The sequence below is a fragment of the Mus pahari genome, chromosome 4 (genome assembly GCF_900095145.1).
Source record: "Mus pahari chromosome 4, PAHARI_EIJ_v1.1, whole genome shotgun sequence".
Classification (NCBI taxonomy): Eukaryota; Metazoa; Chordata; class Mammalia; order Rodentia; family Muridae; genus Mus; species Mus pahari.
In genome coordinates this window covers 85,224,814-85,237,431 of record NC_034593.1, presented here as the reverse complement: position 1 = coordinate 85,237,431, position 12,618 = coordinate 85,224,814, and the positions used below count along the sequence as shown (strand labels likewise).

Genomic DNA, 12,618 nt, shown 5'->3' with positions numbered 1-12,618 from the left:
CGGTCGCGGCGTGTCCCAGGTCTCAGGTCTCGGTGGTTCCGGTTTCTTTTACACTCTGAATCCCAAAGTCTGTCCGGCTCTCCCGCAGAGGGAGGGGCCGTGCGTGGTGCGTACGCCCAGAGGCAGGCGGACGCCAGAACCGCATCCATCCGGATTGTAAAGCAGTTCAGACTGCGAGGCGCGCCTGGCGGTGGTCACCGCGATGACGTAATGTTTGGGGGTGGCACCCCATTTTGTGACCCCAGCACCGCATCCGTGGGATCGCGCCTTAGCCTGAGGAAACGGCACGAACACTTAAAACACCCAGGTTCCACACGGAGCCGACGAGGTTCCCCTAGACGCGCCGCCATGCAGTTAGAGTTCCTAAGTTTGCAGACGAGAGGCACAGTGTCCAGCTTCGAGCGACCAATGGAGAGGGGACGGCCACGCTTCTGAGCTAGCTAGTCACCCCTCGCAACCCAAAGCGGAGTCTACGGCTGGCTTCTTGCTAAGCGACAGCGGCGGCGGCCAATGACTTTCGGGCTGCTCAGACAGGGCAGGTGGACTCCGGAGCAGCCAATGAGGAGAGGCTTCTCCCCAGGGCCCAGGCCCTTTGTCCAATAGCGATGAGAAGACTCTGAGGGGCCAGTTCCGAGCGGGGTATGGAGGGCCAATCCCGTACGGGACTGGGTGGGGCTCACACTTGAATGACGGGTCCATTAGCCAATGGCGAGTATGAAAGCGGGCAGCCCGGACTAGGAGCGCGGAGGGAGCTGAGGGAGAGGGGAGGCCGAAGCAGAGAGAAGCAGGAAGTAGCGGCGGCCGCGGGGAGGGCGGCGGCGGCGGCAGCGGCGGCAGCGGCGGTGGCGGCTGGAACCGGGAGGAGGCCGTAGGGTCTCAGCCCGCACCAGGATCGGAACAAGTAAGCACGCTCGCGGCAAATACCCGCCCCCGGCTCCGCCCCCCGGGGGGGCGGGTAAATACCCCTGCCCCTCCCCCACTTGGTCAACTACCCCCTTCTCCGTGCCGCCGCCCCCCGGGGCGGCTGCTGGCCTGGCCGGGTCGCCGCCTTCTTCTTCGAGGACCGCCGGTGGGAACTCCAGTTTGCTGGAAGCACGGCCCCCTAGCCCGGTAACGTGGGAGGGGGTTCCTGGACCCCTAAGTCCTGGCGCTCCTAGACGGAGAGGCAGTCAAGAGTGCGGCCGGGGGACTCGAGGCTGCGGGATGTCGCGACCTAAAATGGTGTCCGTGCCGGGCGGTGGGGGCGGGGGAATTGGGCCCAGCCGGAGAGGAGCCTGCATCCCGACCGGGTGCTGGTCAGCGTCCGGGCCCGGGCAGGACTCGGGCTAGAGCCTCGATCCTGGTGCGCGCCTTGCAATCACTCGGGGCTGGAGAGAGCCTCTGGGGGTCGGAGCCGGGGCAAGCTGCCCGGCGCGCAGAGATGAAGGGGACCAGGTTCGAGTCCGGACTGACCTGGCTGCAGTGCTTAGAATCACGCAGGGACCGCCCCCTCTCGTGTCTCCACTCCCCTCGCGCCACTCCCCACTGCCGGGGAGTCCTGGCCCCCGATGTGCAGCGCCGCAGATCCTAAGGGCCTGGCCTCGCCGAGGCCCTCCCTTGAGTTCTTAGCCGGTGAAAGTGAAAGAAGCACCGCTCGCCTCAGTTTACCCTTCAGTTTTTTAATGTACTTCTTGTCCCCTACCCGAAACCCCGGACTTACTTTCCGCGCCAGTCTCTGGCAGATGGCAGGGACTTAAATGTCGCCCGCTGCCCAGCTTGGCCGCAACCTAATCGCCCCCGGCCGTGCTCTGGCCCCTTCCTTTTGCTCTGCGCTGTAGGCCTTGGGCAAAGGGCAATGGAGCCCCCACCCGACCGGCGTCTGTTCGCCCTCTTGTTAAGCCCCCTTTGCTTTTGGAGAAGAGGGGGAAAATCGGTAGGGAGATGGCAGCTCCAGAGGCCTGGCGGCTGAGTGGAGGATCTTCATTGGCCTTAAGCCTCTGCGTTTGGCCCACTGTCTGCTCCAGGTGGCTATCGGATGACCTCCAAGTCACTTGTACGCCAGAGGGAGGTGGTTGGGAGAGGTAGGTTCGCAGGTGTTTTCTCAGTCCCCATTGGTTTGTACTCCACCGACCCACCCTGCTGGGAGCTTGAGTGGGAAGGTAGCCCAGGTTTCCCGACCCCGGGAGAGCCGAATTGAAGAGGCACCTAGCGATTCTTCTGGGTTAAAACTAAGGGCTTTGTTCAAACCCAGAATGTGCAGAATTAAGTAGAGGGGTAATGTACAAGGAGAACTACCCTTTCTTCCTCTAGTTGGTACCCTTGTCCCCCACCCCCACCTTGGTCCGGGCAATGCCAGCCGCCACCTGCTGGGACTATCTCCAGTTACAGTCTGAAGGCTGGAAAGAGGTGAGAGAATTGGCCCTGGGAAATGGCTTGCACCCTGGGCAGGGAATGTGTAAAGGGGAGTGGATTTGTCCCTTTGTTGAGTCTTCCTAGATACAGAATTACTTATGGTTAAGAAGATAGAGGGTAGAGTTTGGGTCTCCTACAGTCTCCGAGCTGGCCTCCTTGTTGCTTTAGTGACACATAAGTCTTTTGGGAATCCCCCCTCCCCCAATCCTCCCTGGGCCAGATTAAGGTTGGGGGAGACTTCTAGGCTGTTACCCAAGAAGATGGAGTCTGAGTTGGAGGGTAGACTGTGCGAGCAGCTTAGAGCAGAAATGACAGTGGGAAGAAGGCACTTTCTCCCAGTGTGGAGGCTATGTGGGACCAGCTTGTGCCCTGGAGTCTTAACCCTGAGAGAGCAAGGTAGAGGAGGGAGGAGGGAGGACACTCTGGGGAAGGTGAGCAAGCCGCAGGTGTTTGTGACAGGAGAAGACTCAGCCAGGGCCCTTGTGACTATGCCCCCTCCACCTCTTTCTGTGTCTTATTCTTTCTACCTTGAATCTGTTTCCCCTTGCTCACTGTGCTAGGGCTTTGGGTGCCAGGAGGAGCTCCAGATCTTTCACATGGCCTTTAGCTGACCTCTGACTCTTAGCTCTGGCCCTAGCCCTAGGTGGCCCTAGGTGGCCTCTTTCCCAGTGCAGCCCGCTCCTGCTTGACCTCATGTCCTAATTTGGCCCAGCTGCATTAGTAAATTGTATTCTGGGTTTGACAGTCACACATACAATTTTATGTTTGTAGAAGAACTTTGATAAATGGGTTACTTGTCCACTCTTTGAAACAGCAAAAGTAAGGCAATGAAGTAACTTGCTTGAAGGACAGTGATAAAGCTAAAGGCAGAGCAAGTTAAGTTTTAGCTGTAATTACTGCTCCTATGTGTAAATGACCTTTCAGATCTCTGTGGACCCCAATTCATATTTCATGAATAATACTGATCCCATGCTGACTCAAGCCCTGAAACCCAGAGCATTATGTCTGCCATCCTCCTTGATATTCTGTTGGTTAATTGGTTCTGTGTGAGGCACAGGAACAGTTTATCTGGTTTCAACGGGGATGATCTCTGAGAACCTTCAACTTCTCTTACTTTTCTTTGTATTTCTAAGAATCTCTTTCTAGTTTTCTCTGGGCTTTGATTCTGGCAGTACCTAATGTTTTCCCACTAACCTGATTTTAGGGGTTGGCACACTGAATAACTCAAGCAGCTCTCTAGGATTCACAATATGGTGGAGATGTACCAAGTCGGAGGGATAAATACAGGGTACTGAGAAGGGGGGTTCAGGGTCTAGATATGGGGATCCCAATTTCTCTTTACTCTTCCTGTTTTTGTTAGGTCTGGGACCTGTCACTATGGGGGACATGAAGACCCCTGATTTCGATGACCTCCTTGCTGCATTTGACATCCCTGACATTGATGCAAATGAAGCCATTCACTCTGGGCCAGAAGAAAATGAGGGACCAGGAGGCCAAGGGAAGCCAGAACCCAGTGCAGGCGGAGATTGTAAAGACAGAGAAGCAGCAGCTGAGAACGACCCTGAGGGTCCAGCTGAGGCCTCTGATCACGGCCTTCCACAACCACCAGATACTTCTACAGTCAGCGTCATTGTCAAGAACACCGTGTGTCCAGAGCAGTCTGAGACCCTGACTGGGGATTCAGGAGAGGAAGAGACCAAGGCTGGGAGTATGCCTAAGGAAGGACCTGTGGGGTCTTGTCTGATGCAGAATGGATTTGGGGGTCCTGAGCCATCTCTCTCAGAAACCCCCCATTCTTCAGCACCTGCCAGTGGGAATGCCTGGAAAGACAAAGCTGTGGAAGGCAAAGCATGCTTGGACCTCTTTGCTCATTTTGGGTCTGAACCAGGAGCCCATCCAGATCCCCTACCTCCAGAACCTTCCCAACCTCGGGGTGGTGACATGGCCCCACCTCCTTTCTCCACTCCTTTTGAACTGGCCCAAGAAAATGGCTCAACCCTGCTGCCTCCTGCTTCACTCTTGCCTCAAGGGGCCTTGAAACAGGAAAGCTGCAGCCCTCACCATTCCCAGGGCCTAACCCAGAAAGGCGCAGGCTCCAGCCCGGAGACAGCAGGCATCCCTGCCAGTGTCTCCCCCCCGCAGGTAGCTGGGGTGTCCTTCAAGCAGTCTCCAGGACACCAGAGCCCTCCTGCTTCCCCTGTCAAGGCGCCTAGTTGTAAACCCCTGAAGGAAGAAGATGAGGGAACAGTGGACAAGTCTCCCCCAAGAAGTCCCCAGAGTCCCTCTAGTGGAGCTGAGGCTGCAGATGAGGACAGCAATGATTCCCCTACCTCCTCCAGCTCTTCTAGGCCCCTCAAGGTGCGGATCAAGACTATTAAAACATCCTGTGGGAATATCACAAGAACCGTAACCCGGGTCCCCTCAGAACCCGATCCTCCTGCCCCTTTGGCCGAGGGGGCCTTCCTGGCCGAGGCTAGCTTCCTGAAACTGTCCCCTGTAACTCCAAACCCCGAGGGTCCAAAGGTGGTGAGTGTCCAATTGGGTGATGGCACAAGGCTGAAAGGTACAGTGCTGCCTGTGGCCACCATCCAGAATGCCAGCACTGCCATGCTCATGGCAGCCAGTGTGGCCCGCAAAGCTGTGGTTCTACCAGGGGGGAATGCCACCAGCCCCAAGACTATGACTAAGAGTGTGTTAGGTCTGGTGCCCCAAACTCTGCCCAAGGCTGAGGTACGGACAGGGTTTAGTCTTGGGGGACAGAAGGTAAATGGTGCCTCCGTGGTGATGGTACAGCCTTCTAAGTCTGCTACTGGGCCAGGCACAGCAGGTGGCTCGGTGATCTCCCGAACCCAGTCCAGTCTGGTAGAGGCCTTCAACAAGATCCTCAACAGCAAGAACCTGCTGCCTGCTTATAGACCAAACCTGAGTCCACCAGCTGAGGCTGGTCTGGCCCTGCCTCCAACAGGCTACCGCTGCCTTGAGTGTGGAGATGCCTTCTCACTGGAGAAGAGCCTGGCACGGCACTATGATCGAAGAAGCATGCGTATAGAGGTCACCTGTAACCACTGTGCCCGTCGCCTGGTTTTCTTCAACAAGTGTAGCCTGCTTCTGCATGCCCGTGAGCACAAGGACAAGGGGCTTGTCATGCAGTGCTCACATTTGGTCATGAGGCCTGTAGCCCTGGACCAGATGGTGGGGCAGCCAGACATCACACCCTTGCTGCCTGTGGCTGTCCCACCTGTTCCTGGACCTCTGGCCTTGCCTGTTTTGGGCAAGGGGGAGGGGGCTGTCACTTCCTCTACCGTCACTACAGTTGCCACTGAAGCTCCTGTGCTGCCACTCCCAACAGAGCCCCCTGCTCCCCCTACTGCCTCTGTTTACACGTGCTTTCGCTGTCTGGAGTGCAAAGAGCAGTGCCGGGACAAGGCTGGCATGGCAGCCCATTTCCAGCAGCTGGGCCCTCCTGCGCTCGGGTCTACCAGCAATGTGAGTAGTTTCTCATTTTCCTTCTCTGGGGGGCGGGACAGCCAGATTCTATGGAGGTAAAAATTCAAAGTAACAGGGTACAGGGCACCCCTCATTAATTGACCTTGTTTAACCTCTTGACAGGTGTGTCCGTCCTGCCCCATGATGCTCCCCAATCGATGCAGCTTCAGTGCCCACCAGCGCACACATAAGAATCGACCCCCCCATGTGTGTCCCGAGTGTGGGGGTAACTTCCTACAAGCTAATTTTCAGACCCATCTTCGAGAGGCCTGTCTGCATTTCTCCCGCCGTGTAGGATACAGGTGCCTCACACTCAACTCCTCATTAGAGCTTTAGGATCTGTTTGTTAGCAGTAATTTTTTTTTTTTTTTTTTTTTTAAGATTTATTTATTTAATGTGAGTACACTGTAGCTGTCTTCAGACACACCAGAAGAAGGCATCAGATCCCATTACAGATGGTTGTGAGCTACAATGTGGTTGCTGGGAATTGAACTCAGGACCTTTGGAAGAGCAGTCTTAACCACTAAGCCATCTTTCCAGCCCAGCAGTAATCTTTTTAGATGGCTTCTCAAGGAGAACCATCACTTTTCCTATTGTGTTGACACACCCTATCCCTCCTGCTGGCAAGTATGCATTATGGGAACAGTGGAGAGCAGGGTCCCAGGTGGAATCCCAGCTCTGCCTTCTCAGACCTCTCTCAGGGACTGAGCCTCCTTCCTTCCTCTGTCTTGCTCATGCTTCTTTGTTGATTTCCTTTTGAAATTTGCCTTGTCTTCAAGAACAAGAGTGGTGCTTGGGACGCCCCTACCTCACTGTTGTATCCCCCACTTCCTCTCCAAGGTGCCCCAGCTGTGCAGTGGTGTTTGGGGGTGTGAACTCCATCAAGTCCCACATACAGGCATCACACTGCGAAGTTTTCCACAAGTGCCCCATCTGCCCCATGGCCTTCAAGTCTGCACCCAGCGCCCATGCCCACCTCTACTCCCAGCATCCAAGCTTCCTCACCCAGCAAGCCAAGTGAGACCTGTGGAGGGAGCTTGGTGGGGAGGTGAACTGGTGAAGGGGTGGTGGGTGGTGAACTGCTATCACCCATGTTTATACCGACCCTTCTGCCCCCACAGGCTGATCTATAAGTGTGCCATGTGTGATACGGTCTTCACTCATAAACCCCTCCTCTCCTCACACTTCGACCAGCACTTACTGCCCCAGCGTGTCAGTGTCTTTAAGTGCCCGTCCTGTCCTCTGCTTTTTGCCCAAAAAAGAACCATGCTGGAGCATCTCAAGGTACAGAAGGAGCAAAGGCTAGGGAATGGCTACTGGCTAGCTGTGCTGACCTGAACTAGGGTCATAGAACTCTCTGGCAGTGGGGAGCAGGGGTGAAGTGAGGACTTTGGCAAAGCCAGGCTCTCCTCCACCTAGCCATCTTCCTTGTCTTCTTACAGAACACTCACCAGTCTGGACGTGTGGGGGAAGAGGCAGTTGGGAAAGGGGCTGGAGGTGCCCTTTTGACCCCCAAGACTGAGCCTGAGGAGCTGGCTGTGTCTCAGGCAGAGGCAGCCCCTGCTACTGAGGAATCTTGCTCATCTTCTGAAGAGGAGCTGCCCAGCTCCCCTGAGCCTCCCCGACCAACCAAAAGACCCCGACGAGGAGAACTGGGAAACAAAGGCATCAAAGGTGGGGGTGGGGGACCTGGGGGCTGGACTTGTGGCCTTTGTCACTCCTGGTGTCCTGAGCGTGACGAGTACGTGACTCACATGAAGAAGGAGCATGGCAAGGTGAGCTGGGGTCACCTCGGGAGAGGTGGGACTGGAGGGTAGCCTTGGGGTTGACCTGAGTAACAGAATTTCCACCCTTTGCTTTCTAGTCAGTGAAAAAGTTCCCTTGTCGCCTGTGTGAGCGCTCCTTTTGCTCTGCCCCAAGCCTGAGGCGCCATGTCAGGGTCAACCATGAGGGAATCAAGCGAGTTTACCCATGCAGGTAACCCTTACTCATTCCCTCGCAGAGTATCTGGCCACTTGTCTCTCTAGGGATCTGAAGCTTGAGGCCACCTGCTCTGGCAGCCTTCCTTCTCTCAAGAGCTGTGGGTCTTGGTCTTTGCCTGTGCCTTGGTGCCATCTTGCCTTCTTTACCTCTGCTAGGTATTGTACAGAGGGAAAGCGCACCTTCAGTAGTCGCCTGATCCTGGAGAAGCATGTCCAGGTCAGGCATGGCTTGCCTCTTGGGACCCAGTCTTCTGGCCGAGGAGGCTCCCTGGCTCGAGGCTCTGGTGGCAGAGCCCAGGTAAGAAAAGGCCTTCCTTATGTCATGGGATTGAGAAACTAGTGAGACCTTGGTCTCAGGAAACCAGGGTGATGGTGAGGCCCGGTGTCTTCCACTTTTCTCCAGGGGCCAGGACGGAAACGCCGCCAGTCTTCTGACTCATGCAGTGAGGAGCCTGACAGTACAACACCACCAGCCAAGTCCCTGAGGGGTGGCCCTGGGTCAGGAGGCCACGGTCCTCTGCGCTCTAGAAGCAGTGGCTCAGCAGAACAGAGCCTTGTGGGGTTGAGGGTGGATGGTGGCACTCAGCAGTGCCTTGACTGTGGCTTGTGCTTTGCTTCCCCTGGCTCCCTGAGCCGCCACCGGTTCATTAGCCACAAGAAGAGACGGGCTGGGGGTAAAGCCAGTGTCCTGGGGCTGGGGGATGGGGAAGAAGAAGCTCCTCCTTTACGCTCTGACCCAGAGGGTGGAGACTCACCTTTGCCTGCTTCTGGAGGCCCCCTAACTTGTAAGGTCTGTGGCAAGAGCTGTGATAGCCCTCTAAACCTCAAGACCCATTTCCGCACGCATGGCATGGCATTCATCAGGGCCCGGCAGGGAGGCAGTGGGGACAACTAGGTCCCAGGCCTCAGACTGACCAGGCCTCTTCCCTGGGACTTGGGTTTCACTGCTGCTGTCACCTCCCTGGGCTGGGAGTTTTAACATTTACTTCTTTCACTATCCCTGAGGGAAAGGCTTTTGAGGATTCTAGAGACTTGCACCCCCCTCCCTCTTGGGTTTGGCCCCTAGGTCCTACTTAAGTGGGCCTTCTTTTTCCTTTCTGAATCCAACACTAATGCTCCTGCTGCAGACTCCCAGTAATTGGGGGGGGAGGGGGATGGAACCTTGGCAAGCCTGCTAGACAGGCACAGGGATGGACTGAAGGATGTACAGGGTCTGGCTTCTACCCCTCTACTAGATTTCTTCAGGCACAGACCAGTATTTCTCCTTCTGGGCTGGGTTCTGCCCTAGTATCCCCTCCTCCAACACTCATTGGCACTAACACCCCCACCTCAATCCCTGCAGTGCCTTCCATTTGTCTTTTCCCCCAGAAATTTAGGGGTGGGGGGGGTTGGTGGGGATGAGTCCTGTCAAGTAGGTTCCAGGGAGAGGAGAGGACAGGCTCTCAGGAATCCTTTATTCTTGTAGTAGTAGTAATACTAACAGTGGGAGAAACAGGAGGGAGAAAACCAGACCATTAAAACTGCTTGTGGTTTAATCCCCATTCAGGCTTTTCTTTTTATGTTGAGTTGGATAATGTGTACTCATAGGGAGGGGGCGAGTCAGAACTGGGGAAGCCCTTCTCAGGGAAGAGGCAGTATTGATTGACAAAGACAGATGGAAAAAAGCAATCTTCCTTCATCTTGTGTGTTTGGTGCCTTTTGTATGCTGGACTTAACCCTTTCCAAGCACTCCTCCCCCAGGAAGCAACAAGACAGATGGCTAACTAAGGACTTTATTTCAAACAAAAATTAAAAAAAAAAAAAAAAAAAAAAAATTGAGAGATATTTCCCTGGGCGTGAGGAAAGGATGAGGGCAAGAGTTCCCCACGGCTAAGCCAATACCCTCAATCCATCAGAGGGATTGTGTCAGTTCCCTTCCTTACCCCCATGATGGGGAACTTCAGCAAGTGCAGGTCCCACTTGTCGGGAATGTGGGCCAGGGGTCAGCCACCAGGAGGGGACTGTTAGGCAGCAGCATGGCCAAACATAGGATTAAGTCCTAAGTACCAAGAACCCACTCCTCCCAGCTTGCTGGGACCCAGGGAAAATAAAAGATGGTTTGTAGAAAACCTCTGAGACCTGAGGTGAAGAAGACTCCAGTCCTCCTCATGTTCATCACCTCTGTTCTCTGGAGGGCAGTGAGTCCTGGGATCTGTCAGGTGGTAATACTGACACAGCAAGAGGTGGGGAAGCCCCAGCAAGTCTGGACCCGGAGGCTGGCTCTCCTACCCTCTGGCAAGCTCTCATGGTTACCACATGATCCTTTGTATTTCTTGCCTTCCATTTCCCTTGGGTAGGTGGTTAGGTAGGTGGGGTTTTGTGATTTGGGTTTTCTTAGGCAAGGGTCCTCCTAAGGAGGATGCCTTCAGTCCCACCACTTCTAGGCCTGAAAATGGTGTCACATGATGCCATTGGTGAGGTACTGGAAGCCATCATAGAGTTTGGTGGTGATGGACCTCATGCTGCCATCCACCATCTGCTCCACCAGCAGCTGCAACTGCTCCTCAGTCATGCTCATGTGGAACCTCTCTTTGAGGTTACGAATGGTGCTGGAGCCATGGAAGCAAGGAAGCTGAGAACCTGGGGGGAAGCAGTGGAAATTAAGGGTCATGGACAATTAGGAAGGCAGGCCAGTAGTTAGTGGCCACAAGGAAAAGAGCTAGAACCCTTCCCTCCCCACCACTGGGATCCTTGATGGTACAGAGCAATTTTGCTTGTGCAGAGAAAAGCAATCAAGAAGCCTTGTTTTCAGTCTGTCTTTAGCCCTCATCCCATACTCCTTAGCTCCTCTGAAGGAGGAGTATGTGGGCATGATAGGAAAAGGCAAGCCAGCCCACAGCTTCCCCCAGTAAGCATTGGAGAGATGTCTTAGGGCCCAGAGGGAAGGCTGGGAAGAGGCTCTGGGAATGGGCCCTGCACTTATCTGGTTGCAGGCCTCTGCCTATGCTAGGTCAGACACTCACAGATGACCTGGGCCACCGTCACCACGGGGCCAGAGAGAGATGCTCCCGAGCAACGACGGCAACCTGTGGGGTAGGGGCAAGGATGGGGAGGAGGAGACTGGCAGCTTAGGTAGGGTAAACTTTGGGGGGGGGGAATAGGAGGGGCCCAGAGGAACTGGAAGGGAGTCCTGTGCAAAAAACTGAAGGACCAAGGAAGAGGCAAAGTGAAAGAAAAAAGAGGCAGGAAAAATCAGAGCAGCAGAGGTTAGTAGGAAGTGTGGTGGCCAAGGTCAGGGCAGTCAGGCCAGTGTAATGGGAGAGAAGTGAGTACAAGTATCGGAGAAGGAAGAAGACTGAGAAATACAGTTGAATGGGAGAATGGGAAGTCAGGAGGCTGAAAGTGGCTCTGTTTTCCCATGAGGGTACCTAAGCTTTCTGCTGTTCCTTTTCTCCTTCCCCACCTCCAAAACCAGTTCTGCCAGGGTGAAGAATGTTTTAAAGGGGAAATGCAGACCCCCTGAGAAATGTTCCCCCACCTGAGTCTTGAGGTGGAGTCAACTTCCTAAAAGTTCTAAGTGTAGGCAACCCAACCTGAGGACCCCAGGCCAGGGCCCTCCTGAGCCACACCTTGCTGCATGATCTCCACAATCTGTACCACCTTGTCCATGTGCTTCCGAGCAGCAATCAGCCCTTGCAGCATGAGCATCTTGTAGTAGTTGAACATATCACCGTTCAGGCCACCCATTACCTGGAAGCAAGGAGAGTGTCTGTCTGCACAGAGGAATTCTGGTGGGTCCTTTCCCTGTAGGCCCCAGAGCTTCCTCTCTTAAGGCAATCATGGTAAATTTCACTATCACTATCTCCACATTTTCTTTCTTAAGAAAGCTCCCAGGCAATCCTGCCTCATCTTGACTTACTGCCATTTCTGTTCTGTTCCTAATTTGGGGGAGTCCATCAGCTCCTCTCAAAGGAAGAACACAGTTACCCTTGGAAGCACCTTTTTTTTTTTTTTGACTCACATCCACAAATTCTGTGGTCAGCTTAAAGGCTGATGTCTCAAAGCCCAGGTTTCGGGGTGAGCTGGAAAGGATGAAGCCAAAGTCGATGTGAATGATGTGACCTTCTGCGTCCAGAAGGATGTTCCCATTGTGCCTGCGGAAGAGGCGACAGTTAAGTGTGGCTTAGCCTGGACCTCAAGCTACAACACTGGCCTCACCATACCGGACAAGGGAGGCCCCAGCCATGTTTCCTGTTGCTTACAAGTCTGGGTCAATTTCCTAGGACCTAAAACTAGTAACAAAAGGAAGTTAGAAAAATATGAAGAATGACTGGGGTATGAAATTCAGTTATTACCACCTTAATAAAAATAGTTTTAAGATTATCAAAAGGCTGAGGATGGTAGAGTGGTTGCCTATCACGCTCTTTCCTAGCTTTGTTCCCTAACATAACATAAACTGAGTGTGAATAACGGCACATGCCTATAACTAGCACTTGGGAGGCAGAGGCTGGAAGATCTTAAACTGAGGTTCAGTCTCAAATACAGAGGCCAGACTGACACATGCTGTTTTCTCCCGAATTGTACTTATAGTACTCAGACTTGACTCTGACTTAAGTAGTAAGCACACAGGTAAGAAGAAAAGGTCTCTGAGGCTCCAGCAGCTAGCTGTCTGAATGAGGGAAGGCCCTCATTCAGAATCAGTTTGAGATAGATAGGTCTCACTATGCAGCCTCAGATGGTCTGATACCCATATATAGTACCAAATTGACCTCAAACTCAG

The 12,618-nt window shown here is 54.1% G+C and overlaps 2 protein-coding genes across 6 annotated transcripts in view; one reads left to right on the top strand and one right to left on the bottom strand.

The window, feature by feature from the left end:
• Positions 1 to 754: 754 nt before the first annotated feature.
• Positions 755 to 9,400, top strand: Znf687 (zinc finger protein 687). Of its 4 annotated transcripts, none has more exons than XM_029538155.1 (10): positions 812 to 901; positions 2,290 to 2,385; positions 3,752 to 5,877; positions 6,001 to 6,179; positions 6,718 to 6,894; positions 6,999 to 7,161; positions 7,320 to 7,652; positions 7,742 to 7,854; positions 8,016 to 8,157; positions 8,263 to 9,400. In XM_029538155.1, exons 3-10 carry the CDS (start codon positions 3,769 to 3,771, stop codon positions 8,752 to 8,754), a joined length of 3,708 nt encoding a protein of 1,235 aa, XP_029394015.1. In that variant the 5' UTR covers positions 812 to 901; positions 2,290 to 2,385; positions 3,752 to 3,768; the 3' UTR covers positions 8,755 to 9,400. The 4 variants fall into 4 exon arrangements, with proteins under 4 accessions (XP_021052032.1, XP_029394015.1, XP_021052031.1 ...); XM_029538154.1 differs by lacking the exon at positions 812 to 901 and adding an exon at positions 1,015 to 1,110; XM_021196373.2 differs by lacking the exon at positions 2,290 to 2,385 and having other exon boundaries at positions 755 to 901.
• A 215-nt stretch (positions 9,401 to 9,615) lies between these two features.
• The window catches only part of Pi4kb (phosphatidylinositol 4-kinase beta), a 31,971-nt gene continuing 28,968 nt past the window's right edge, over positions 9,616 to 12,618 (bottom strand). Inside the window, exons 9-11 of one of the 2 annotated variants that reach the window (XM_021196377.1) lie at positions 11,860 to 11,992; positions 11,468 to 11,588; positions 9,616 to 10,478 (exon numbers count right to left, since the gene is read on the bottom strand). In XM_021196377.1, coding sequence (XP_021052036.1) covers positions 10,297 to 10,478; positions 11,468 to 11,588; positions 11,860 to 11,992 — 436 coding nt within the window. In that variant the 3' untranslated portion in view covers positions 9,616 to 10,296. The remainder of the gene's footprint in view (positions 10,479 to 11,467; positions 11,589 to 11,859; positions 11,993 to 12,618) is intronic. The other variant, XM_021196375.2, reaches the window with a different exon arrangement.